Here is a 24,607-nt window from a genome sequence, read left to right on the forward strand (position 1 = left end):
AAAGACCCAAAAGGCCTAGAGCTTAGATATTTTGCATAAGGCATTGTCTGGTAGACCTCTACCAAGATTGTTCAAATTATAGCCCTAGGGTCAAAATTGGCCCCGCCCCGGGGGTCATTGATTTTAACTATATGTACATATAGTAAAAACTTAAAATACCTTCTTGAAAAACCTCAAAGGCCTAGAGCTTAGATATTTTGCATAAGGTATTGTCTGGTAGACCTCTACCCAGATTGTTCAAATAATAGCCCAGGGGTCAAAATCGGCCCGCCCCGGGGGTCATTGGTTTTTACTAATATGTATATAGTAAAAACTTATAGTAAAAACTTAAAAAAAAAATTCGTCTGGCAATTGACAAATGCTAGAGGTTAGATATTTTGCATGAAACATTGTGAAGTGAACCTCTAGCAAGATTGTTCAAATTTTGCCTTGGGTCAAAATTGCCCCCGCCACGGGGGTCATTGATTTTCAATATATACATATAGTAAAAAATTTAAAAAACTTATTGTCTGAAGGTACAAGGCTTAGAGCTTTAATATTTGTTAAATATTTATAGGTACTCTATCAAAGTTGTTCAAATTTTGCCTCTAGTGTCAAAATTAGCCCCGCCCTAGGGGCCATAGGTTTTCCTTATATGTATATTGTATAAATTTAAAAAATCATCTTCTCTAAATTTACAAAGGCAAGAGTTAAGATATTTTGCATGAAACATTGTGTAGTGAACCTCTAGCAAGATTGTACAAATTATAGCCCTGGCTCTTAGCCATCTTCAATTGTATAGAAACAAAAAAAAATCTGATCCTAAACTACTACATGTTTAGTGTTGTATTAATGCGGTGGCATAGCATTTTTCTCAAAATGCAATCTTGTTTGTAATGTTGACAGCAAGGGCTCTGTTGTGTTAAAGTCTTAAATATTAAAGAAAAACTGCTTTTTAAACTATTCCAAGATACTCAACTGCAACTTTTCTTAAATTATAATAATTTTTTTTTTTTAAATTCTATCTCTAAAGGGCCATAGCTATAGGAACAAAATTATTATTCAAGTTGATGTTTTTATTTCCTTTTTTTTCTTTCCTTTTTCAGTTAGTGATACATACCAAATCGGGTAAACTGGAGGACAGACTGTCACCCTGGGCAAAATTTGTAACACGGGAAGAAAAAGTACCAGTCTATGACCAGATATTCTGGGATCCTAAGGAGGTTTGTGGCATTTACAATGTACCTTTACAGCAGTATATTTTAAAGATGTTTTATTATGACAGGCTTAAATAGTGGCTTATTTGAAATGCAAAGCTCACTCTGCCATATCAGAGACATAGATAACAGAGATAGGCAACTTCCTAACCAGTTAAAATATCACGCGTTCCTGCTAAACTTAAAACTTGTAGCAAGTAAAACTTATTAACCAGACATCAAACTTAGGAAAATAATACATTTTCTGAAAGCTTATGCATTTGTCTATGGCTGCAGGTAAAAAAAATTACAGTTCCCATTTAAATAAATGATACATCAATTTTCATTTGCTACAAAATGCTTTTTGATAGGCATGAGTGATATTTCAATGGAGTATATAGGAGCTGCTTATCTCTGTTATCTATGTCTCTGGCCATACAGATCATTTTAGCCAATTACTAAAAAAATTTAAGTTTAGCTACAAATAATATTCTTGCACATGTTATGCTTTGTAGAGGAAATTTCAAATGAATTTGGAAAATCACACACTTGGCTAAAGGAAATTTTCGACCAGGATTAACTCTGAAAAACACTTGTCAATGATTATCAGACTTTGCATGAGAGAGTTCTTCTTTTGTGCATGCTTTAGTATTGAGTAATGAGTGTTTGTGTGCCAAGGTCTTCCTTTACCTGTAATGCAAAAAATTGTCTACATGATCTTAACAATGTCAGAGACTGCTATTTTCCTCTACATTGCTTCACTTCACCTACATCGTAAGTTTGAATCTGAAAGGATTGCATAATTCAATTGCACTGTAATATGAGGTGCCATATGAGGAGTCAAACACTCTCCATGTACATTGTAGATTGATAGTTGGACTTAAGAAACTTACTACCAAGAATTAAAGCTGTAAAAGCTTTGAAATTATCAGTTGCTTGCATTAAAATTAAGACTATAAAATGCATTTATTTGCTATTACTTTTAGGATAACTGTGCTTGATTGAAATATATTTGATAATGAGTTTAGTTAAGCTGTAATGTGATTTTGTCACCAAATTCAGATATCTTTTCATTTAGTAGTCAAGTTGGCTGAAATTAAACCACTGTCCCCTCACTGTCCTTCAAGGGACTTTGGATTCTTTTATTGGAGGAAGCTATCCAGCTAGCTTACAGAAGGATTGTGGTTTTATTCAGGCATTTGCTTTTGCCTGAAATAATAGACCAAAAGTCACAAGTTATTAAGTGTTTCTCCATCAATTAAGCGGGAAATTCACCTCATGACCTTTTCCATGTCAGTTGGACTTAAAACCCAATGAGATCATATTGCTGTGATTAAGGTAGTAACATGTATAAAAATGATTTATTTAGTAAACAGTGTGATCTAATTACAGAGATACCAGTTTAAGAACCCACATCCTAAGAAGCCAACTAGTTTAAGAATATATGAATGTCACGTAGGGATAGCGTCATGGCAAGGCAAGGTTGCCACATACCCAGAGTTCACTCGAGACGTCCTACCAAAAATAGCATACTTAGGTAAGATTAATTTGATTTTACGTAAGAAGTTTTATATTAGGGTAGTGGCAGATTTAAGCCACATGTTTCAAACCAAGTCAGCCGTTCCCATTTTGATTTTGAAATTTTGTCCATTTTCATCAGGTCAGAGTTTTTTCCAAGGATTTTTGGAACATGACCAATACCCATGGCATTGGGAATTTCAGTTTTGTTTTGTTAAAAATTAGGAAAAAATGCATGACTTAAATTTTGCAGTGATTAAAATTTAATGAATGCAAAGAGTCACTGTCTAGGATGGCATCTACAAACATTTAAGCAAAATAAAAGTGAAGAAGCCCTTATTTTCAAAGATTTTAGAATTTGTTATTCAATATTTTTATTTGGTAATTTTCAATTGGGATTTTTTTCGTGTGGATTGGGAAAATGATATATTATTTCCAATTGGGATGGCCCGAAATATGACCGAATATGGGCTGTAAAATAAACCAAAAAAATTCTATGCATGTAGAATGTCGGTTGCTTAAATTTAAACTTTACATTTTTTACTATAAGCAGTGGAGTGATTCTGGTTTAAAAAGTTAAGTCCTTCTCAAAATATCAGCTTTTTTCTTTCATGTGAGGAAATTATTCATTAGATCACTGAAAACTGCTGTGGTTTTTACTCACGTGCTTGGTTGTGCAATTACTTGTCTCTGAAATACTGAATTGACAGGCATAGTAGGTCTTCTACCACCAGTCAATTCTAGAAATTGAGCAGCCTACTACCTTAACACTGTTAGGGTGACTTAGAGTTTAAAGGGAAATAATGGCGATATTAATGGATCATGATTTATTATATGTGGATGTTTGAATACACATTATATAATTGTTGTTGTTGATGTTGTTTTGACACAGGGTATAACTGTATACAACTGATGGCTGTGATGGAACATGCCTACTATGCTAGCTTTGGTTACCAAATTACAAGTTTCTTTGCTGCATCTAGGTATAATAATTATATTATATATTTATCTTTTATATAAATGACAATTTGATTTTTAATACAAAAAGTGTTAAAAGTTTACAACCCCTTTTTTTTGTACAGTATTGTGTACAAGTACAAAGTGTTAAAAGTTTTAAGGGTTAGGTACAGTTTAAGTTGTGTGACTGTGTTCGCCCTTTTAGCTCAATATGTCAGTTTTATACGCAGGAAAATCACTGCACGCGCAATGTGTTAGACCGGCGTTTAAACCAACCAAACCAAATAAAAATTTGATTTTTGAAATGAAATGTTTAATTTTTTTAAGGCTTTTATGTACATTTTAAAGTGTGGGCACATGTACTGTTAAACTTGGGTGTACAGATCAGTGTTCTGAAATTTATTTATATCTTGGGAACAATATACTATTGCTTAGTTTTCTATAAGCATAAGTTTACTTGATACAAAATATGAATACTATTTCCGACAATGAATTCACTTTGTATTTATCCGCAATTTTGAACTATTACAGTCGTTATGGTACCCCGGATGAGTTGAAGGAGTTGATTGACACGGCCCACGGTATGGGCATCACAGTATTATTAGACGTAGTTCACAGTCACGCTTCAAAGAACGTAGTTGACGGTCTAAACCAATTTGATGGAACAGATGCATGTTATTTCCATGGCGGCGGTAGAGGCTTTCATGATCTGTGGGACTCGAGACTTTTTAATTATACAGAGTAAGATATCTTTTTATGATAAGGCCAAATATTATTATATTTTATCTCTGTTTCCGGTTTTGAACTCAGTCTTTAGAAAAAAGGGGTTGGCAGGTATATTCTATATATAGATTCTATATGACTTTATATTTATATTTTTAAAGAAAAAAAATGAAAAAAGCAGAAATGCAAAAAAAAACCTGTCAAAGGTGGACAGATAAAAGAGTTGAAAACCAAAACTTTTTTTTTTTTCCTAAATGTAAGAGTATAGAGTATTATTCTCAATATGGTCTTCAATTATCTATAGATAGAATAAAATTAAATAGATTGTCAAAATAGATAGGCTCTTAGAAAGTAAATACAGTATTAAGGCTATAAAATCTTTAAATTTTTTCAAAGGAAAAAGAAAAGTAGGACTATTTCCTAACATCTGAACAAAACTTTAATTGTTTTTATGCAACATAAACTTGTACTGGATAATAATGTCTAAATTCTCACACAAATGTACAGGGTGGCCTGGATCTACAAGTTTATCATTAAAAAATTTCTGAGGTAATCCATTTTGGAATTTGATATGGTTATTCAGGTTTTATCACATACAATAAAAAGTGTTTTCTATGTTGGAGGGCGGCCCAATATGAAATTGAGACAGTGATTTTGGCCAATGACAGACATACTCTATACATGTGACAAAGGTTTATCATTTTTTGTTTCCAACAGAGTAAAGGTTATGCATATTAATGTTATGTAAATTTGTAAATATGACTTGTTTCAGATGGGAAGTATTAAGATTTCTTCTGTCTAATTTACGATGGTGGGTTGAGGAGTACCATTTTGATGGGTTTAGATTTGATGGGGTTACATCAATGCTCTACCATAGTCATGGAATAGGTAGGTGGTTATTTCTTGTCATATCATTGTTCTTAATGATGATATGAGCCGTGCCATGACACAACCAACATAATGGGTTTGCAACCAGCATGGATCCAGACCAGGCTGCGCATTCACGCAGTCTGATCAGGATCCATGATGTTAGCTTACCAACCCTTTAACAATTAGAGAAACTCATAGCAAACAGCATGGATCCTGATCAGACTGCACGGATGCGCAGGCTGGTCTGGATCCATGCTGCTCGCAAACCCATTATGTTGGTTTTGTCGTGATGCGGCTCATATTAGTTTTTCTTGCGGCCATATAGTTTTGATCCATTGTCATTATATCACATGCTTTTCACACCATTGAATATTGCCAGGAATGGATGTTTGCCTGTTAAGTTCAAATAAGGGAGAGCATCAGGTTAGTAATCCAGGGCAGTCATTGGACAAGACGTAATTTCTCTGTGAAATTTGATCGCAGACATCTAGTCTAATGGTTGTTTGTCTCTCAAGCTAATTCAGAAATCATTTGGGATTAGTAATTACTCTGGTACTGGTTAGTTTTCCAGTAAAGAAAGAATAAAACGATTATGAACAGGTTACTGTAAAGTTGTTTTAAAATATTCCCACAATACAATGTATTTATCAAAGTGCATGCATGAAAGGTATTATCAATTATTGTTGATATGAAGTTTATATATATATTTATATTTTTTTCAGGTCATGGATTTAGTGGCGATTATAACGAGTATTTTGGTTTAAACACTGACACAGAATCTCTCACTTACCTAACAATGTCCAATCATATGTTACATACATTCTACCCGGACTTTATGATAACCATTGCTGAGGTAAGACCTGAGTTTATTGTAAAATTTTATATTTCTTGCATTGTCAAAATTGACTTACTAATTTTAGTACCGGTACTAGTAAGGGTCATTTTACTGCTCTTGGTGCAAGATGAAATGCATGCTTTAACATTTAACTAGAAGTGTCACATTTATCCGTTAAAACAGCTTCGGTAGGTTTTAAGCCAAAAAACGGTTAGAAAATTAAATAACTGGAAACCAAGGTCAGTGTTTAAGACCAACAGACGTAGAAATTTTAAATCGAGTTTTCAACATTACTTTTGTTTATTTATGATAAAATATGACATTTTGTTTGTATTTTAGTTTATATTTTTTCCCTTGATGCTATCTTTTCAATACGTACATCCTAATCAAAACAGAAGTTTTGTAAATTAAAAGTGCAAATTATAAAAACTATGAAAACAAAAAGCAAAAAATTTTTTTAAACAGGTTTTAGTTTGAAAAACCCTATAATTTTAAAAACTTTTGTTAAAATTTTTATATTTCTAATCTTTTTAAACTGTCTTTTTTGCAACCTTGACACAGTTTTTTCAGTTTTTTACAATTTGAACTTTTCATGAAAAAACCATTTTTTCACAAAATGTAAGGGTTTAAAAAACAAAAAAAATTTTTAAAAATAAATAAAAAAGGAAAAAAAAATATTTTTAAAAAATAAGGGATTTAACACTATGAATTTTTTGTATGTACAGATGTTCGGTATGCCGGCAAGTGTCGTATTTGGCGAAGGAGGTCAAGGTTTTGATTATCGTCTAGCCATGTCTATACCAGACATGTGGATAAAGGTGCGTTTTTTTATCTTGTTCTGTTCTAATATAAACTGCATATTTCTGTAGAATTTTCTATTTTTGCTACAAACCTTTGCATATTTTGTGTGTCTGTAAAAGACAATATGGAATTCTGTATTTTTGTTTAAAGATCAAAAAGGGAATGAGTGATAAGTAATGGATGTGATGATTAATGAATACTACAAATATATCGTCTTTTTTTTTATTTGTTGGGTTTTATATGTCGCAACAGCACAAAAGAGGACATATGGCGACTTTCCAGCTTTACTGGTAGAGGATGACCTCATATGCCCCACTGTGAATTATTTCAGGGCACAAACAGGCACCTGATCATGACCGTCCTGGTTTCTGAAGCTACTTGGATAGCTTCCTCCACAAGAAAGAACCCAAAGTCAGGCTTTCTACTGGTCCCTACTTTTCCCTACTTTTTTCTTTTGATCCCTACTTTGCCCTACTTTTTCTGAAATAGCCCTATTATCCTACTTTTTCATTTTGAAATGAAATGAAAAAAGAAGATATTTAAAATGGTATTTCAGTTGTATTTCAGTTGCAATTGATTTAATAGTTAGGGTGTGTTAGTGTCTCCTTGTGATGTCACACCTTGAAAGACTCATGGGTCAGAGCTGCATTACTGGTACTGCAGTATATAATGGAAGCAATTTTGCAATACTGGTACTGATACTGAATTACTCTTTTACAAAATTTTGCTACTACTCAAGGTACTGGTACTGCATTACTGTCTTAAAAAAGTGGTACTGCTACTGCATACTAGGCAGTATTTTGGTTTTGATAAAAATGTCATTATTTTTACTCATAAAGTAAAGCTGTAAATTCCACGTATTACTTTATTTTGTGAAGTTATCAAATCTATAAATAATTTGCCTGCAATATTCCTTCAAATGTTAACATGGTATTCATCATAAAAAAAAGCACCAAAGACTTAAAGTAAAATTAAATGAGATAAACAGAGTCAATAACTCTTTACTGGTAAAATATCCTTATTGCAATCTTATTACTTTGTATTTACTAGTAAATAAAAGAGAGCAAAATAAACACTAATAAATTACTTCATTCTAAATAATCATATTTCAAGTGATATTGTTAGCACCATAAAAAAGTTATTTACTTTGGATAAATTGACAGAGGTGTGAAGGTGTAAAAGGCAAACAAAAAAAAACTGGTGGGTTTTAACATGTAAGATTATTGCATTGTATTACAGTTGGACGTGCGGTTACAAAACAATAACATATGACATGAATAATATGATGATTATTGTTTGTAATATAGTATGTTCGTTCATTTAAGTTGTAAAAATCGCAATGTCAACTTTAAAAGTAAATGAATTTTTATTTCTTTGTGGAATAAGTTTGCATTATTTTGAATGACACTGGTGTATTATTATTCAAACTTTGATAATATGATAAAAGTATTAGTTGTACTTAATTACTTCCCCAAAAAAGTACTGGTACTAGACTCTTGGTGAGTACCAAGCTAAAATCAAGTACTAGTACTGGAAAATGGGGTACTGCAAAAACTTGGCAGTACTGGAACTGGTACTTAAGTACTTACAGCCTTAGTACTGATGCAAGCTCTGCTCATAGGTGCCTTGGCAAAACATTCAGCAAAATATCTGCTATGAGGGTGCATGTCTTTCAAAGCATGGACTGAACTGAAGATACACACAGCCTGGTGTGGTCTTGGTGATGGTATGTTTTGCTAATTCTTAACTAAAACGGTAAGAAATTCATACTTTGTCCCTAGTTTTAACATCAGAAATCCCTACTTTGCCCTACTTTTTGGTAAAAAAATGCCCTACTTTTTCCCTAGTTTTTTTGGTAGAGGCAGTAGAAAGCCTGCAAAGTTCACCCTGGCATGATTCAAACCCACAGTGGTGAGGGGCAAGTGGTTTTAGTCAGAAACACTTTTAAACCCTCAGTTATTTACCAATCTGTTAGCCCCTTTTAAAAAAAATAATGTTTAAAGGGCCCCTCAGAATTTTTTTCATTCAAATTACAAAAAACCTCTTTTTAAAAAAACTTCTTTTGTTCATGTAAATTTAAAAAACGGGATTTCCAAAAAATGAGTTATTTTTAAACCCTTTCTTGTACGTTTATGAAAAAGTTATTTTATTTGAAATTATTTTGGAACATAAGGTTAAATCACTCTTGAAGCCGGGCCTGGAACCAACCCCTATGAGCAAAAGGTGTAAAATTTCCTCTTGAAGAAACAAAAATTTCCCCGAGGGTTTGATTTTATTTTTTAGAAAACAATACACGGAGATAATAAAGGCGGTAGGGGCGGAAGGGGATAATTTGCGGCAAAATGAAAATGGCCCTTGGGGTATTATTTTATTAGGGCCCCTTTTCACCCTTCTGGGAACTCTATGGCAGTATTTTTTTCTTAAATCACTTGATAATCTAATAGTTGTATTTTTTTCTAAAATAAAATTTATTTGATATTTCTTTCGTTGTGTTTACAAGTTTATTAATAAATAATTACATGTAGTTATAAAACTTTATTACATAATATATGGTGTATGCTAAACTTTTGTTATCTATTATTAGAAATTTAATGTCTACATGGTGACTGGACACTGTATCTTTATGCAAATTTTGTTATCTATTTTAGAATTTGAAAGGAAAGTGGATGACGACTGGGATCTTGAAAAATCGCCATATTCTGACAAACCGACGGTACACCAGAAAAATGTATCGCCTATGCTGAAAGTCACGACCAGGCGGCTAGTCGGCGACAAGAAACCTTGGCTTTCTGGTGATGGACAAAAGAGATGTACACGCATATGGTCAGAGTTATCCTTCCCCCTAGTTTAGTCGTAGATTAGAGGGATCGCTTTTTACAAAAAATGATAAGGTTGATCACACAATGGGTCTCGGCGGAGAAGGTTACTTTAATTTCATAGGTATGACCAGAAAATTACAGTCTTTTTAGCTGCACCTGTCACAAAGTGACAGGGTGAGCTTTTTGTGATCGCTTTTCGTCCGGCGTCCGTCCGTCCGGCGTCCGTCGTCCGTCGCCGTCCGTAAACTTTTGCTTTAAATGACATCTCCTCATAAACCACTGAGCCAATTTCATCCAAACTTCACAGGAATGTTCCTTTGGTGGTCACCTTTAAAAATTGTTCAAAGAATTTAATTCCATGCAGAACTCTGGTTGCCATGGCAACCAAAGAAAAAAACTTTAAATATCTTCTTTAAAAAACCATAAGAGCTAGAGCTTAGATATTTGGCATGAAACATCTTCTAGTGAGTGTCTAACAAGTTTGTTCAAAAATAAAGCCCTGGGGTCAAAATTGGCCCGCCCCTGGGGGTCATTGATTTTCCCTATAATGCATATAGTAAAACTTAAAAAAATCTTCTTTTAAAGAACCGTAAGAGCTAGAGCTTAGATATTTGGCATGAAACATCTTCTAGTGAATGTCTACCAAGTTTGTTCAAATAAAAGCCCTGGGGTCAAAATTGGCCCCGACCAGGGGGTCATTGATTTTCCCTATATGCATATAGTAAAAACTTAAAAAATCTTCTTTTAAAGAACCAAAGAGCTAGAGCTAAGATATTAAGCATGAAACATCTTCTAGTGAGTGTCTACCAAGTATGTTCAAATAAAGCCCTGGGGTTCAAAATTGGCCGCCCCGGGGGTCATTGATTTTCCTATATGCATATAGTAAAAAACTTAAAAAAATCTTCTTTTAAAGAACCATAAGAGCTAGAGCTTAGATATTTGGCATGAAACATCTTCTAATGAATGTCTACCAAGTTTGTTCAAATAAAAGCCCTGGGGTCAAAATGACCCCGCCCCAGGGGGTCATAGATTTTCCCTATATGCATAAAGTAAAAACTTAAAAAATTTTCTTTTAAAGAACCCAAAGAGCTAGAGCTAAGATATTAAGCATGAAACATCTTCTAGTGAGTGTCTACCAAGTTTGTTCAAATTAAAGCCCTGGGGTCAAAATTGGCTCCGCCCCGGGGTCATTGATTTTCCCTATATGCATATGGTAAAACTTAAAAAATCTTCTTTTAAAGAACCATAAGAGCTAGAGCTTAGATATTTGGCATGAAACATCTTCTAGTGAATGTCTACCAAGTTTGTTCAAATAAAAGCCCTGGGGTCAAAATTGACCCTGCCCAGGGGGTCATAGATTTTCCCTATATGCATATAGTAAAAACTTAAAAAATCTTCTTTTAAAGAACCCAAAGAGCTAGAGCTAAGATATTTAGCATGAAACATCTTCTAATGAGTGTCTACCAAGTTTGTTCAAATAAAAGCTCTGGGGTCAAAATTGGCCCCGCCCCAGGGGGTCATTGATTTTCCCTATATGCATATAGTAAAAACTTAAAAATCTTCTTTAAAGAACTCAAAGAGCTAGAGCTAAGATATTTAGCATGAAACATGTTCTAATGGGTGTCTACCAAGTATGTTCAAATAAAAGCCCTGGGGTCAAAACTGGCCCCGCCCGGAGGGGGGGGGTCATTGATTTTCCTTATATGTGTATAGCAAAAACTTAAAAATCTTCTTTGGAAAAACCCAAATAGCTAGAGTTTAGATATTAAGCATGAAACATCTTTAAGTAAATATCTACAAAGTTTGTTAAAATAAACGCCCGGGGGTCAAAACTGGCCCTGCCCCAGGGGTGACATTGTTTTTAACTATATGTGTATAGTAAAAACTTTAAAAATCTTCTTTTTAAAAATGCCAATGAGCTAGAACTTAGATGTTTAGCATGAAACATCTTCTTATGGGTGTCTACCAAGTCTGTTCAAATAAACAAATAAAAGCCCTTGGGTAAAAATTGGCCCGGGGGTGGGGGGCCTATATACAGGTGAGCGACCTCAGGGCCATCATGGCCCTCTTGTTAATTCTTTTCTTTTTAAATCGACCTTTCTGTGGTTACATGCTCAAAGAAAGTATCACAAACAAATCCATGTGTTCTTTTGGGTAAACCAGGTCTACTAGTGACTATGTATTATGGAAAGTGTAGCAATTTCCTGTTCTTAACAGGATGCCTGCCCTTGACCCTATAGTAGTTAAATAATTTAAAAAGGAGCACCAGTGTTTTTTTTCTTCACATGTATAACAGGAAATTCCCCATAAGATATTAATAGTTTTAATTATATGACAATTATACTATTGCTTATAATAGTAAGCACTAGGTAGTGCTTAATTGGGTCGGTTAAAAAATATTACAAAATAAATATTTTAAACATTTTGTCGGCAGGAAATGAGTTCGGGCACCCTGAATGGTTAGATTTTCCAAGAATCGGGAACCAGGAGAGCTTTCATTACTGCAGACGGCAGTGGAATCTCGTAGATGATAAAATGTTAAAGTACAAATACCTCTACGCGTTTGATCGGGATATGCAACATCTTGAGGCCGCGTTCGGCTGGCTGGCCCAAGGTTCACAGGTAATATGAGATTTCTTGCTTGACTATTCCTAGTACATGGAGAGATGTTGTACTCACAGCCAGGTGGGCGTTGGTCTCGGCTAACTCAATTTTTTATGGTTTTATATGATAAATATGAAGCTCAAAAGAAGATTTAATAATATTGTAAGATCCAAAAAGAATTATATATAAAGATATTTCTGATTTTACATTTCATGTAAATAAAGGGTGGTAATTAGAAATTTATATTCGATATAGTCTAAGCAAAATTTTTGTGCCCCCACGTTAGTGGGGGGCATTTAGATTTACCCTTGTCCGTCCGTCCGTCCGTCCTTCCGTCCGTCCGTTCACTTTTGTGTCGCACGTAACTCAAAAAGTATTTGACCTAGAGTCATGAAACTTTACAGGAATGTTGATCAGCATGTGTAGTTGTGCACCTGGGTATTTTGGTCTGGATATTTTTAGTATTTTCAGAGTTATTGCCCTTGACTTAGTAAAATTTTGCAATTTTCAACTTGTGTCGCATGTAACTCCAAAAGTATTTGACCTACAGTCATGAAACTTTACAGGAATGTTGATCAGCATGTGTAGTTGTGCACCTGGGTATTTTCGTGTGCATATTTTTAGTATTTTTAGAGTTATTGCCCTTGACTTAGTAAAAATTTTGCAATTTTTCAACTTGTGTGTCGCATGTAACTCCAAAAGTATTTGACCTACAGTCATGAAACTTTACAGGAATGTTGATCAGCATGTGAAGTTGTGCACCTGGGTATTTTGGTCTGGATATTTTTAGTATTTTCAGAGTTATTGCCCTTGACTTAGTAAAATTTTGCAATTTTCAACTTGTGTCGCATGTAACTCAAAAAGTATTTGACCTAGAGTCATGAAACTTTACAGGAATGTTGATCAGCATGTGTAGTTGTGCACCTGGGTATTTTCGTGTGCATATTTTTAGTATTTTTAGAGTTATTGCCCTTGACTTAGTAAAATTTTGCAATTTTTAACTTGTGTCGCACATAACTCAAAAAGTATTTGACCTAGAGTCATGAAACTTAACAGGAATGTTGATCGGCATGTGTAGTTGTGCACCTGGGTATTTTCGTCTGGATATTTTTAGTATTTTTAGAGTTATTGCCCTTGACTTAGTAAAATTTGGCAATTTTCAACATGTGTCGCACATAACTCAAAAGTATTTGACGTAGAGTCATGTAACTTTTACAGGAATATTGATCAGCATGTGCAGTTGTGCACCAGGTATTTTCGTCTGGATTTATTTAGTATTTTTATAGTTATTGCCCTTCACGTAGAAAATTTTTGCAATTTTCAACTTGTGTCGCAAGTTTCTCAAAAAGGATTTGACATAGTCAATAAACCTTATGGGCAGGTTGCTCAGCATATTTTAGATTTGCACCTGGGGTTTGGCTTGTGGATTTATCCAGTATTTGTAGAGTTATTTCCCTTGACTTAGTAAAAAGATTGACAGAACAGTGTCGCGGTGGGGGCACCCGTGTCCTATGGACACATTTCTAGTTCAATATGAAATGAATGCATGTATTTTTAAGATTACTTATGTGTATAAACATTTGGAGTAAATGCTTAACATATTCTTGGATGTTTGGAAATTGTTTTAGAAGAATAATTACAGTCGACATAGTATTAAGAGACCACTCAAGGGACTGCCAAAAAGTGGTCTCTTAATAAAGTGGTCTCTCCATAGAATTCTGGAAAATTCAAGACTCGAGGGTTTCGTTTTATACTACAAGTCATGGATATAATAATATATTTTTATGAAAACAAAAACTGTACAATATTATGTATGTATAACAGTTTCATAATCACATTTATGCCTTTTAAGCTCACTTGAGCTAGCTCAGGGTGAGCTTTTAGGATCGTTGAATGTCCGTTGTCCGTCGTCCATCCACACTTGTTCGGTAACACTCTAGCGGTCACATTTTTGCCTCAATCATCATCAAACTTTGTCAGGATGCTTATCTAGTTGGTTGCTCTGATGAGTTCAAACATGGGTCATCTCAGATGAAAAACTAGGTCACAGGAGCTAAAATAGAAAAACCTTGCTAACACTGTAGCGGTCACATTTTTGCCTCAATCATCATCATTCTTGGTCAGGATGCTTGTCTAGGTGATATCTCGTATGAATTTGAACATGAGTCATCTCTAATGAAAAACTAGGTCACCAGAGCTAAAAATAGAAAAACCTTGTTAACACTCTAGCTGTCACATTTTTGCCTCAATCATCATCAAACTTAGTCAGGATACTTGTCTAGGTGATAGCTCGGATGAGTTTGAACATGGGTCATCTCGGATGAAAAACTAGGTCACCAGAGCTAAAAATAGAATGACTTTGTTAACACTACCGGTCACATTTTTGCCTCAATCATCATCAAACTTAATCAGGATGCTTGGCTAGGTGATAGCTCCGATGAGTTTGAACATGGGTTATCTCAGATGAAAAACTAGGTCACAGGAGCTAATAATAGAAAGATGGTATTAACACTTGAGTGGCTACTGTTTTGATCCAAATATCCTGTAAATTGGTCTAAAAGTTTGTTTTGATGATTTCTAGATCAAGTTCGAACATGGGTCATCTCGGATGAAAAACTAGGTCACACCGCCCAAATATGGAAAAACCTTGTTAACACTCTAGTGGTCACATTTTTGACTCAATTATCATCAAACTTGGTCAGGATGCTTGTAAGGTAATTAATCGGATGAGTTCGAACATGGGTCATCTCACATGAAAAACTAGGTCACAGGAGCTAAAAATAGAAAAATCTTGTTAAAACTCTATTGGCTACTGTTTTGATCCAAGTATCCTGGAAATTGGTCTGAAAGTTTGTTTTGATGATTTCTAGGTCAAGTTCTAATATGGGTCACCTGGGTCTAGGTCACACTGCTCAAATATGGATAATCCTTGTTAACACTCTAGTGGTCACATTTTTGACCCACCTGTCATGAAACTTGTCTAGGTAATTGTTTGGATGAGTTCTATAGGTCAGGTGAGTTATCTAGGGTCATCATGGCCCTCTTGTTATTTTTGTCATCTAATAAATAGAAAAATATCATTGTGTGTTTATTTCTAAATTTATAAAACTTGTAACACTAAACAATACTATGCTTGCCAAATACTCTCATGATCTGCTTTTCTTCATATTGTTCAAACAATTTAGTAGTTTTTTTTGAAATACGAGGGATGTTCGAAATGTATTGCTTATTTCTATCTTCAAATTTCAAGTTAGCTCAAAAGTGTTCATTTCATGCCCTCGAAGTACTCCCCGTGGCTAGAAATGGAAAGTTTTAGCTGATGTATCCACTTCTTGAAGGCGTTACGGTACGCTGATTTGGGCAGAGTAATAAGGTACTGATGAATGGCAGATCTAAGTGCCTGTCGGGACTTGTATTTTCGCCCAGCAAGGAAGGATTGCAATTTCAGAAACAAAAAGAAATCACATGGGGCAAGGTCTGGAGAATATGGGGGGTGAGGCGAAACAGTTACTTTTTCTTTTTTCCAAAACGCCAAAATTATAGGGGAGGTATGAGCGGGGGCATTGTCATGTAGAAGACGGATATGCTTAAAACCAGTGACAGGGCATCATTTCTTATAATACTTTTTCAGTTTCTTAAGTACTACGCCTTTGTAGTACTTCTCAGTGATACTTTTGCCCTTTTTCACTGGCACTTTTATTACAACTCCTTCACCAGAGAAGAAAATTGCATACAAAACCTTCTTTGCAGTCAAAAACCATTTGGCAATTATTGGGCATTTGTTGTGTTTAGTAGCCCAGATTTTGTTGTTAACTTTTCTGACGGGCTCAAAATAATGGAAAAAAACAAGTTCATTACCTGTGACAACATTGGCAAACTGTTTTTTGTCATATTTTGGAAACATTTGAACAGCTTTTTGGCCACCTTAACCATCTTTTGTTCATCGGTCAACAGATGTGGCACCCATCTAGCAGAAATCTTTCTGACTTTCAAATGCTTCTTCAAAATAAAGTGAACAGTTGATAGTGATATGCCCACCTTTCATGCAATATCACAAACTGTAAATCTGGCATCTCCTTCAATGATATCCTTTATTTTGGAAACGATTTCATTAGGAGATGCAGATTTTGGCCTACCTGATTTTGGTGCATTTTTGATGCACTCTAAACCAGACTCAAATTTCTTTTTCCATCGCCTAACTGTGTCATAAGACACACAAGAAGGCCCATAAGTAGTAGAGAGTTCAGTCATTAACTGCTTAAAAGAGCAACCAAGTTTTGAGCTAGCTTTGATGTAAGCATGTATTTCATCTTTTTTGTCGTTGCTTCTACCAACCATTTTTACTACAGTGGTCAATGACTGCGTGTATTTAAATGGCAAATTGTATGTCTTACACTTAATCTAACATGTACTTTTATACACGGCTGTGTAGATATTGAATTACCCTTTACAGGTTTGTATTGGTTTTTATTGTGTCCCACGTGGATCACGAAATAGAGGACAATAAGCAATTATTTTCAACAGCCCTGGTATAACAAAAAACAATTATACCAGATGCATTCAAAAATGGGAACTCCAAAAGAAATTATCACCTATAATAAATTAAACATGTTATACTCTTTGCATACATTTTGAAAGAAGGGCAAATATATTTTAAAACATGTTTATTTTTCTTTTGTTAATCATTTGTTTTACTGATTAGATGTCATACACTTCAATGTTGTTATCTGGAGATCTACTTATACACATCTTAGCCGTTTGTTGATTACAAATACACATCTTAGTCGTTTGTTGATTACAACAGACTGATTGAATCCACTTTTTTCCACTATCAGCTTTTATAACTTCTCCTATCAGCTCACCATCACATGTAAACTGTAAAACATTATTGGAGTCAAATCCAGATACCAGCACACTACCTGCTTCAGTGAGATAACAACATTCAGCCTCCTTTAATTGTTCATCATTGAATGATGTAATAACCTGACCATTGTTGTCCAGTACTATCAGTCCATTATCACAGTCAGCAACATAAATCCTTGTAGCATCCTTACTGACAGCTAAACTGTATATGTCAGAGAACAACTTATGTCCTGATTGATCCTTACTGAACTGATTAAGTTTCCTACCTGACAATGTATACATATATACTGATGTGTCATCATCTGAGATATATAAATTATTGTTTGAGTATGCAAGGCCATAACATTCAAAATCAGTGTTAATCTTGTTTGTTGTTTTCATTTTTCTTTCTAGAGAAATGAAATGAACTTCCTTTTTTGATGGAATAGTTACTGCTACTTGTGTGTTATTGATCATACACACTTGCCATGGCTCTCCAGGTAGATCACAGTATTCTGTGACAGTATAGTTGTAACTGTGTAAACGTTTAAGTTTCCTGTTGTTGTAATCAGCTAGAATTATTGTACCATCTTCCATACAGCAGGCACTGATGATATCACAATTATTTTTATCTGACTTAACTTTTACATTATATGATTGATTTCCTTTAATCTGAAATAAACTGTCAGCAGTCTTTGTAGGTTTCTCTGATAGTGTGCCTATGGTCTTCTTTTGTTCTAGCTGTGTAAGAATTGTTCTGTCAGGTTGAAACTCTATGTCTTCTACTGTACTTTTTATTTCGGCATGCTCAATATGTCTGTTGGCAACATTTGCAGCATCTTCTCCCATCTTCACATAAACAAACACTTCAGAATGATTTGTGTTTGTAGATGCTAACTTATCATTAGCTGATCTAATCCTGGACTTGTTTGCTTGTAGCTGTTTTAAACTGTCTTCAATTTTGTCCTCAAGACATTTGACTTTACTTTCTATGTCATCAATAGAACTTTTCTCCAGCTTGTCAAGTTGGTCATTGATTTCTTGACGGAATTTTCTGATATCAGCCAGTATTTCTGCTTTCCTCTTTAACAGCCTTTGTTTATCCTGTTTAAATCTATCTGCTTGTTTTTCAAGGGTCTTGGCTATTTCCTTAAGTTTTGTTTGAATCTCTCTCGATTCAACTAGGTAAGTATTGTTTTGGATAAATTCTGGTATGTAGAATGTATCCTTACATAATCTGAAAAATAAGTTCAAACAGTTTATGAGGATATGAGATGACAGAGGAGATGATATATTATTTAGTGTTATATATTTTAGATATTCTAAGAGTATTAATATTTAAGACAGTCTAAGAATATTATGTAAAAGTACTAGTCTTATATACTAAACATTCCATATACTTACTTAAAAAATATCTTTATTTAAATATTATAGTTTACCTGTGATCAACTGCCATACATGTAGAACAGCCGACATTATCATGGTTCTGACAGTACATATCTATGTGTTTATGACTGTGTCTGTCACATCTCTCTGCTGGTGCCCTCGGCATAGGTTTACTGGTTCCTGACTTAACTTGAGATTTATCCAATACCTTGTGGCCAACACATAAAGGCACTTTACTGTGAACTTTGACACAACTAACACAGAAATAATCTTGACAATCTACACAGTATTTTTCGCCTTCAGTGTTTTTGCCCTCATTTCTACACATTGAACATAATACATCAAATATTTCATCCGAAAGAATATCTGTATCAATTTGTTGACCTGTAGCCATTTTGTCTTTTTTCCCCGACTACGATTGTTAGTTTATCTATTTACATTTTAAAATCGATAAAATTGTTTCTAATTCTTTCACAGTTATTTTAAATTTAAACATTAATGTACTCTATAATTAAGATAACTGAAAGCCTTAAGAATCTTCTGCATTGTACTCCTGGAAAAATTATGTCTAAATGATTTGACCTACTTTGGGTTTATCTTATCAAAGGTGCCCTTATACCTCCTTGCACAAAGTCCAACTTTATATTGTGAAACATTATCTAAAGTTTGTTCATATTCACTACTAAATTGTTAAACTTTAAGGTAAACTATATAAATAATAAAGTGTTTACATAGGGCTGGCTTAACATTTAAATCAATATAACATGGAAGAAAATATCTAACTGATAAAAATACTTCACTTGAAAAGCAAGTGGTGTTCATATACATGTATATATGTATTCTTTGTTGTTGTATTTAGAACACATTCAAAAAGGAGCTGTTACAATATAAAAATTATTTATTTGTCAGAATTTTTGCTATTTTTAATGCGACATATGTCTAATTAAACCTCATTATCAAAGGAAGACTTATACAAATATAGGAAAGAGTACAAAATCACCTTTTTAAATTCAGATTTTAGAAATTATGCAAGTTGAAATATTTAAGTACTTTTATTTTTTCTGATTTACTGGTTTTCTAGCAGTTTCCAATACAAAAAGTCACCTTTTTTACAAATTAGAGTACCCAACTTTGACAGGACACAGTTATAGGTACCTAATTTTCAAGCATTCAATATATTTGCAGATCACACAGAAAAGGTTGGACAAGTATATTTCTTTGACATTGCTTACTACTGGAACTGAGTTATATTCAAAATGAAAAAAAGGTCTGAAAAAACTGCTATGAAATTTTTAATGAATGTGAGAAAGCTTGGTAAATTTATTTCTATATAGAAATAGGCAAAACTTGGAGAATTACAGTTTGAAAGCATATGAACGATAATTGAGGCCCACATCTAGGATTCTTTTAAATTTACCAAGCTTTCATTTTGGTCCTTAACTTTACTTATTAACTGTATTTGGGCCTGAAATTTAACAATATTGGCCTGAAATTTAACACCTTTTCTCACCTTTTCCGACGTCATGTTTGATTTGATTTTCTGGAAGGGTGGTCACTCTGAGCACATGACAAAACTGTGCAAATTAATGTGGTGGTGTGATACTTTATTGCTCTGACGAAATATGTCACTGTTAATATTACGATCAGAAAACTGTTTCTTTCGTTTCTGATTTGTAAACAATTGCAATTAGTATGCAATTCTTTTTTAAAGACAATTATTCGTGATGGTCGTTTAATAGATACTGTAAAACCTAATTTTGTATATTTTGGGCAACATTTAGTGGACACTCGGGCCGCGATATAAAAACGTCATTTAATGGAATAAACTTCTATAGCAAAAATAATTTGGAGGGATTTCATGCCACTTAATAAAAGAGTTGCTTAATAAAGGTGGACGCATGAACGATGCTAACTGTATATAGATATATAAAATTACACTTAAGTGTTGTTACATCTTTAATTACATCATACAGGATCTTTCAGTTTTATGTGCAAGTTTGTATCTCGCAAACAAGTGAAGGGTCTGGATTGAAACTTCACACACTTATTGTAATTTGAGAGGCCACTGTTTAAGGCTCTAAAGCTATAACGTGGATTTTGACAGAAATATGACCCCTTTTTAGAAGACTATTGCTATAGTCGCGGCACCACCATGTGACACCACCATGTGACACCACCACGTGACTCCACCACGTGACTTCACCACCACGTGGCTCCACCACATGACTCAACCACGTGACTCCACCATGTGACTCCACCATGTGACACCACCAAGAGAAAACACCACGTGACTCCGCCACGTGACACCACCATGTGACACCACGACGTGTCACCACCATGTGACACCACCACGTGTCACCAAGTGACTCCACCACCTGTATCTATTTGTAGAATTTTCTATTTATAGAATTGTGTGTTTCTGTTTATAGAATTTTCTATTTATAGAATTGCGTGTTTCTATTTATATATATATAACTTTATATATCAATTAGTATATTTATATATACAAAATATACATGTATAGACAAAACTAATGTGACAAGACAGACCGATTAATTTTATAAAAATGAAAGATTTTGTTCAAACATTTCTTTGTTTGCTTTTAGAGAAAGTAAAAAGTCGAGCGCTCCCCCCACCCGGCGGTGGCTCTTGTTGCAGTTTACATCCGGGCTCTTGTTTAACTGTCAAGCATTGAAATAGTCCAGCATGTTGTTCTACTGACAGCTCATGTTATACCCACTGTCACTGTTGTAAAACTCTTTTAAATAATTTTTAGAGCAGAATTTGGTCACCATTGAAAACATTTGTATTTCAGTGTTTTAACATTTACTTATGTGCAATTTCAAATTTTTAGATTTTATTGCTAAACTTTTATGTAACCTCAATGGCAACAAAGAACAACAAATGCAGTGTCCAAATTATGTAAAAGTTTACTACAGCTATTGCAAATTATGAGATATATAGAATTTGTTCATATAAGGAAACTTTTCAGCTGCGTTATGTATTTTGTAAGGACACTGATTTGTGGCTGTGCTAAGTTGACAGCCCTTTGCACGGAGGGTCAACTGAGGTCATCCTCCTCTAGTACAGTTACCAGACATGCCAAATATGATTTAGCCTATGCCACTAGTATAGAACCAGGCCAGGCTACACATACCTACAGTCTGACCAGGCTTGGTACTGTTGGTAGCTCAATCTTTGTACTTTAGTATTGAAATCCCTTTAAAGGGTATAAAGCTATATCTAATGAAACAGTTTTATAAAATTTATCGACAGTAAAATTGTATTGTTTTGATAATCTTGTGGTCGATTTTCAAAAAACGTATCATTGAATGTCCCAGTTGTTTAACAAACATGATATGTGTACATAAACAGTTTATACAATTATGTAAAATGTTCCGAAACAAAATACATATATGATGCTGCTAATTTAAGCAGGGTTTTAAACGTGAAGCAATGATTTGAAGCACACGCCATTCGCTTTCATGGCAATATACTTCTATTTTTATCTCAATTTGCATCAGAAATATAGCTGTATACACTTTAAACTTTTAATAGACTGTTACTAAATTCAAAGCTTGACAAATTCATTATAGAAATTCAACATATGAGCCTCGCCATGACAAAACCAGCATAATGTGTTTGCGTCCAGCATGGATCCAGAACAGCCTGCGCATCCACACAGACTGGTCAGGATCCATGCTGTTCGCTTACAGACCCTATAACAAGTAGAGAAACTGATAGCAGAAATTCAACATCTTTTATGATTTTTCTTTTTTAGCAATACATCAGTAGAAAGCATGGAGGAGACAAGGTCATTGTGTTTGAGAGAGTAGAAAAACTTGTCTTTATATTTAACTTCCATCCGAACAAAAGTTACACCGACTACAAGATTGGAGTGGGTTATCCTGGAAGGTATTTCTGGTTTTCTAGATGTCAATTGACGTCATCATTTCTTTTTTTAGACAATCCTAAATTAAGAACACCCTAGTGTTAAGGCCATTTTTCTTCACAACCACAAGCGGTGTCATTAGTGGGGTTCTACTGTATTTAAACAAACCCCCTCTCCCGCCTCTGCTGTGATTTTCAAGTCCATTTAGGGAAGTTAGATTTGCTCACATGAGGAAACTTAACAGGCAGCCTGTTGAAAATTGGTGGTTATACATTTAACTGTGAGGATGGTTTTCTTCTGTTTTTTTTTTTTTAATGCAGATTTAGCTTACATTTTTGGTCATATTCCAGTGATCGATCCACAAAATCAAATTTCCTGGATAACTTAGCAGTTATTACCAATTTCTTCAGAAGTAATCAACTATTTATATTTCATATTGGTCATTACTGGTTAGTTATCCCGAGAAGATGGTTAAGTGGATCAACCCCTGACTTATGACCAAAAACATGTGTTTAATGTGGTGCAATAAAAATGATTCAAAGAGGTGCATTTTCAGCATCAGTAAAGCTTGAAAGTTGCACTATGACCCTTACAGTGTCGGTAAGATTGCAACACAAATAAAAATTAAAGAGAATTTTAATGTTTCTTTAAGGATTCTGGTTAACTCAGTCGTCGTGCTTTGTTAAGCTAAAAAATGATGAGAACAATTGCAAGCAATATGGTCTTGTCAAACTAAACTTTACACTGGATTTACAGATTTGTTCAAGCTATGATATTTTTATGGATTGGTTCAAGCTATGATATTTTTATAGATTTGTTCAAGCTATGATATTTTTATAGATTGGTTCAAGGTATGATATTTTTATAGATTGGTTCAAGCTATGATATTTTTATAGATTTCTTCGACCTATGATATTTTTATAGATTTCTTCAAGCTATGTTATTTTTAAAGATTTGTTCAAGCTATGATATTAGGCAAAATTTAATTTTCTTCAGATATAAAATGGTGCTGGACACAGACTCGGAGACGTATGGCGGTCACAAGCGACTGGATCCTAACGTAGAATATTTTACAAATAATGAATCATGGGATAATCGTTACCATTCAATGATGGTAAGTAACTCTTTGAATATTGATAATTTATACCAGCTCACTTGCCTCTCTCTGTATGTTAAACTTAGGGCTATCGTTGAATATTACTACATCTATACATCATCGATATTCATCATTTGATACAATATTAATACACACTTTAAAAAATGGAGACAAGCTAATAAAAATTTATTTAGTTATTTATTTCTGTTAGTGAATATACCTCTCTATTTTGCCTTATAAGAGAAGTCACTTTTTTTCCAGTTTTCTTGGCTAACTTGAACTTTAAACTCTGTTTTCAAATGTCAGTGACAAAAATTACAGAAAATATACATGTAACTTAGTTTGTAGTATTTGTAATGTCAAATACAAGAATGCATAACACCATTTTCCCAATTTATAAGACATATTTAAATGTTTTTCTTAATATTTACTATCAAAGTCAATATGTTGATATATCGTCAATATTTGTCTCTGGGTATATCACTACAAAATTTTCCATCAATGACGGCCCTAGATAAACTCCTACCACGCAAAATATCTTAAATATAGCTTGTCCATCTTTCGGTCTGATCAAAATCATTCATCATTTTTAGGGATTTTTTTCAAAATTAGTACCGACTCATAAACAGCAGACAGTGCTGATCATGATTTTGGTCTGCACTGGTTGCAAGGGTAGAATTGGTTGCTGCCAGCAGGCTAAAGATCTAAAAAAAGTGTCTTCAGACATTTAATTCTTTTTAATGATAACAGCAGTTTATGTACTAGCTTAGTAAATGAAGTATCTTACAAGGCCCTATATACAGGCAAACATTCGTTAAAGACCAACCTTGAATAAAGATCACCCTGCATATAGAGGCCACCTTTTTATAACCCTTCAGTTATAAAATGAATTCAGGTATCCTCCAAATAAAGACCACTTTGTCTTGACTATAAAGACCACGATTTACCTCTATCTTGGATGATCTTTGTTCACGGATTTGACTATATGATTTTTCCATAGACCTGTCGGTTCAGATCTTACAAGGATGTTAAATAATGTAATGGCATTAATTTGTATTGGCTTCTTATAGAAAATGTGTTGTTCTATTC

At 34.1% G+C, this 24,607-nt stretch overlaps 1 protein-coding gene and 1 pseudogene across 1 annotated transcript; one reads left to right on the forward strand and one right to left on the reverse strand.

The window, feature by feature from the left end:
• Nucleotides 1-24,607, forward strand: part of LOC132723900 (1,4-alpha-glucan-branching enzyme-like) — a 36,073-nt pseudogene that overhangs the window by 7,317 nt on the left and 4,149 nt on the right.
• On the reverse strand, nucleotides 16,807-19,221 carry LOC132723898 (uncharacterized). The gene is made up of 2 exons (XM_060708707.1): nucleotides 18,584-19,221; nucleotides 16,807-18,381 (listed from the first exon to the last, which is right to left on the reverse strand). Exons 1-2 carry the CDS (start codon nucleotides 18,922-18,924, stop codon nucleotides 17,001-17,003), a joined length of 1,722 nt encoding a protein of 573 aa, XP_060564690.1. The 5' UTR covers nucleotides 18,925-19,221; the 3' UTR covers nucleotides 16,807-17,000.

Source organism: Ruditapes philippinarum, unplaced genomic scaffold (genome assembly GCF_026571515.1).
Source record: "Ruditapes philippinarum isolate M1 unplaced genomic scaffold, ASM2657151v2 ctg5268_1_1_1_1, whole genome shotgun sequence".
In the NCBI taxonomy this organism is placed as follows: Eukaryota; Metazoa; Mollusca; class Bivalvia; order Venerida; family Veneridae; genus Ruditapes; species Ruditapes philippinarum.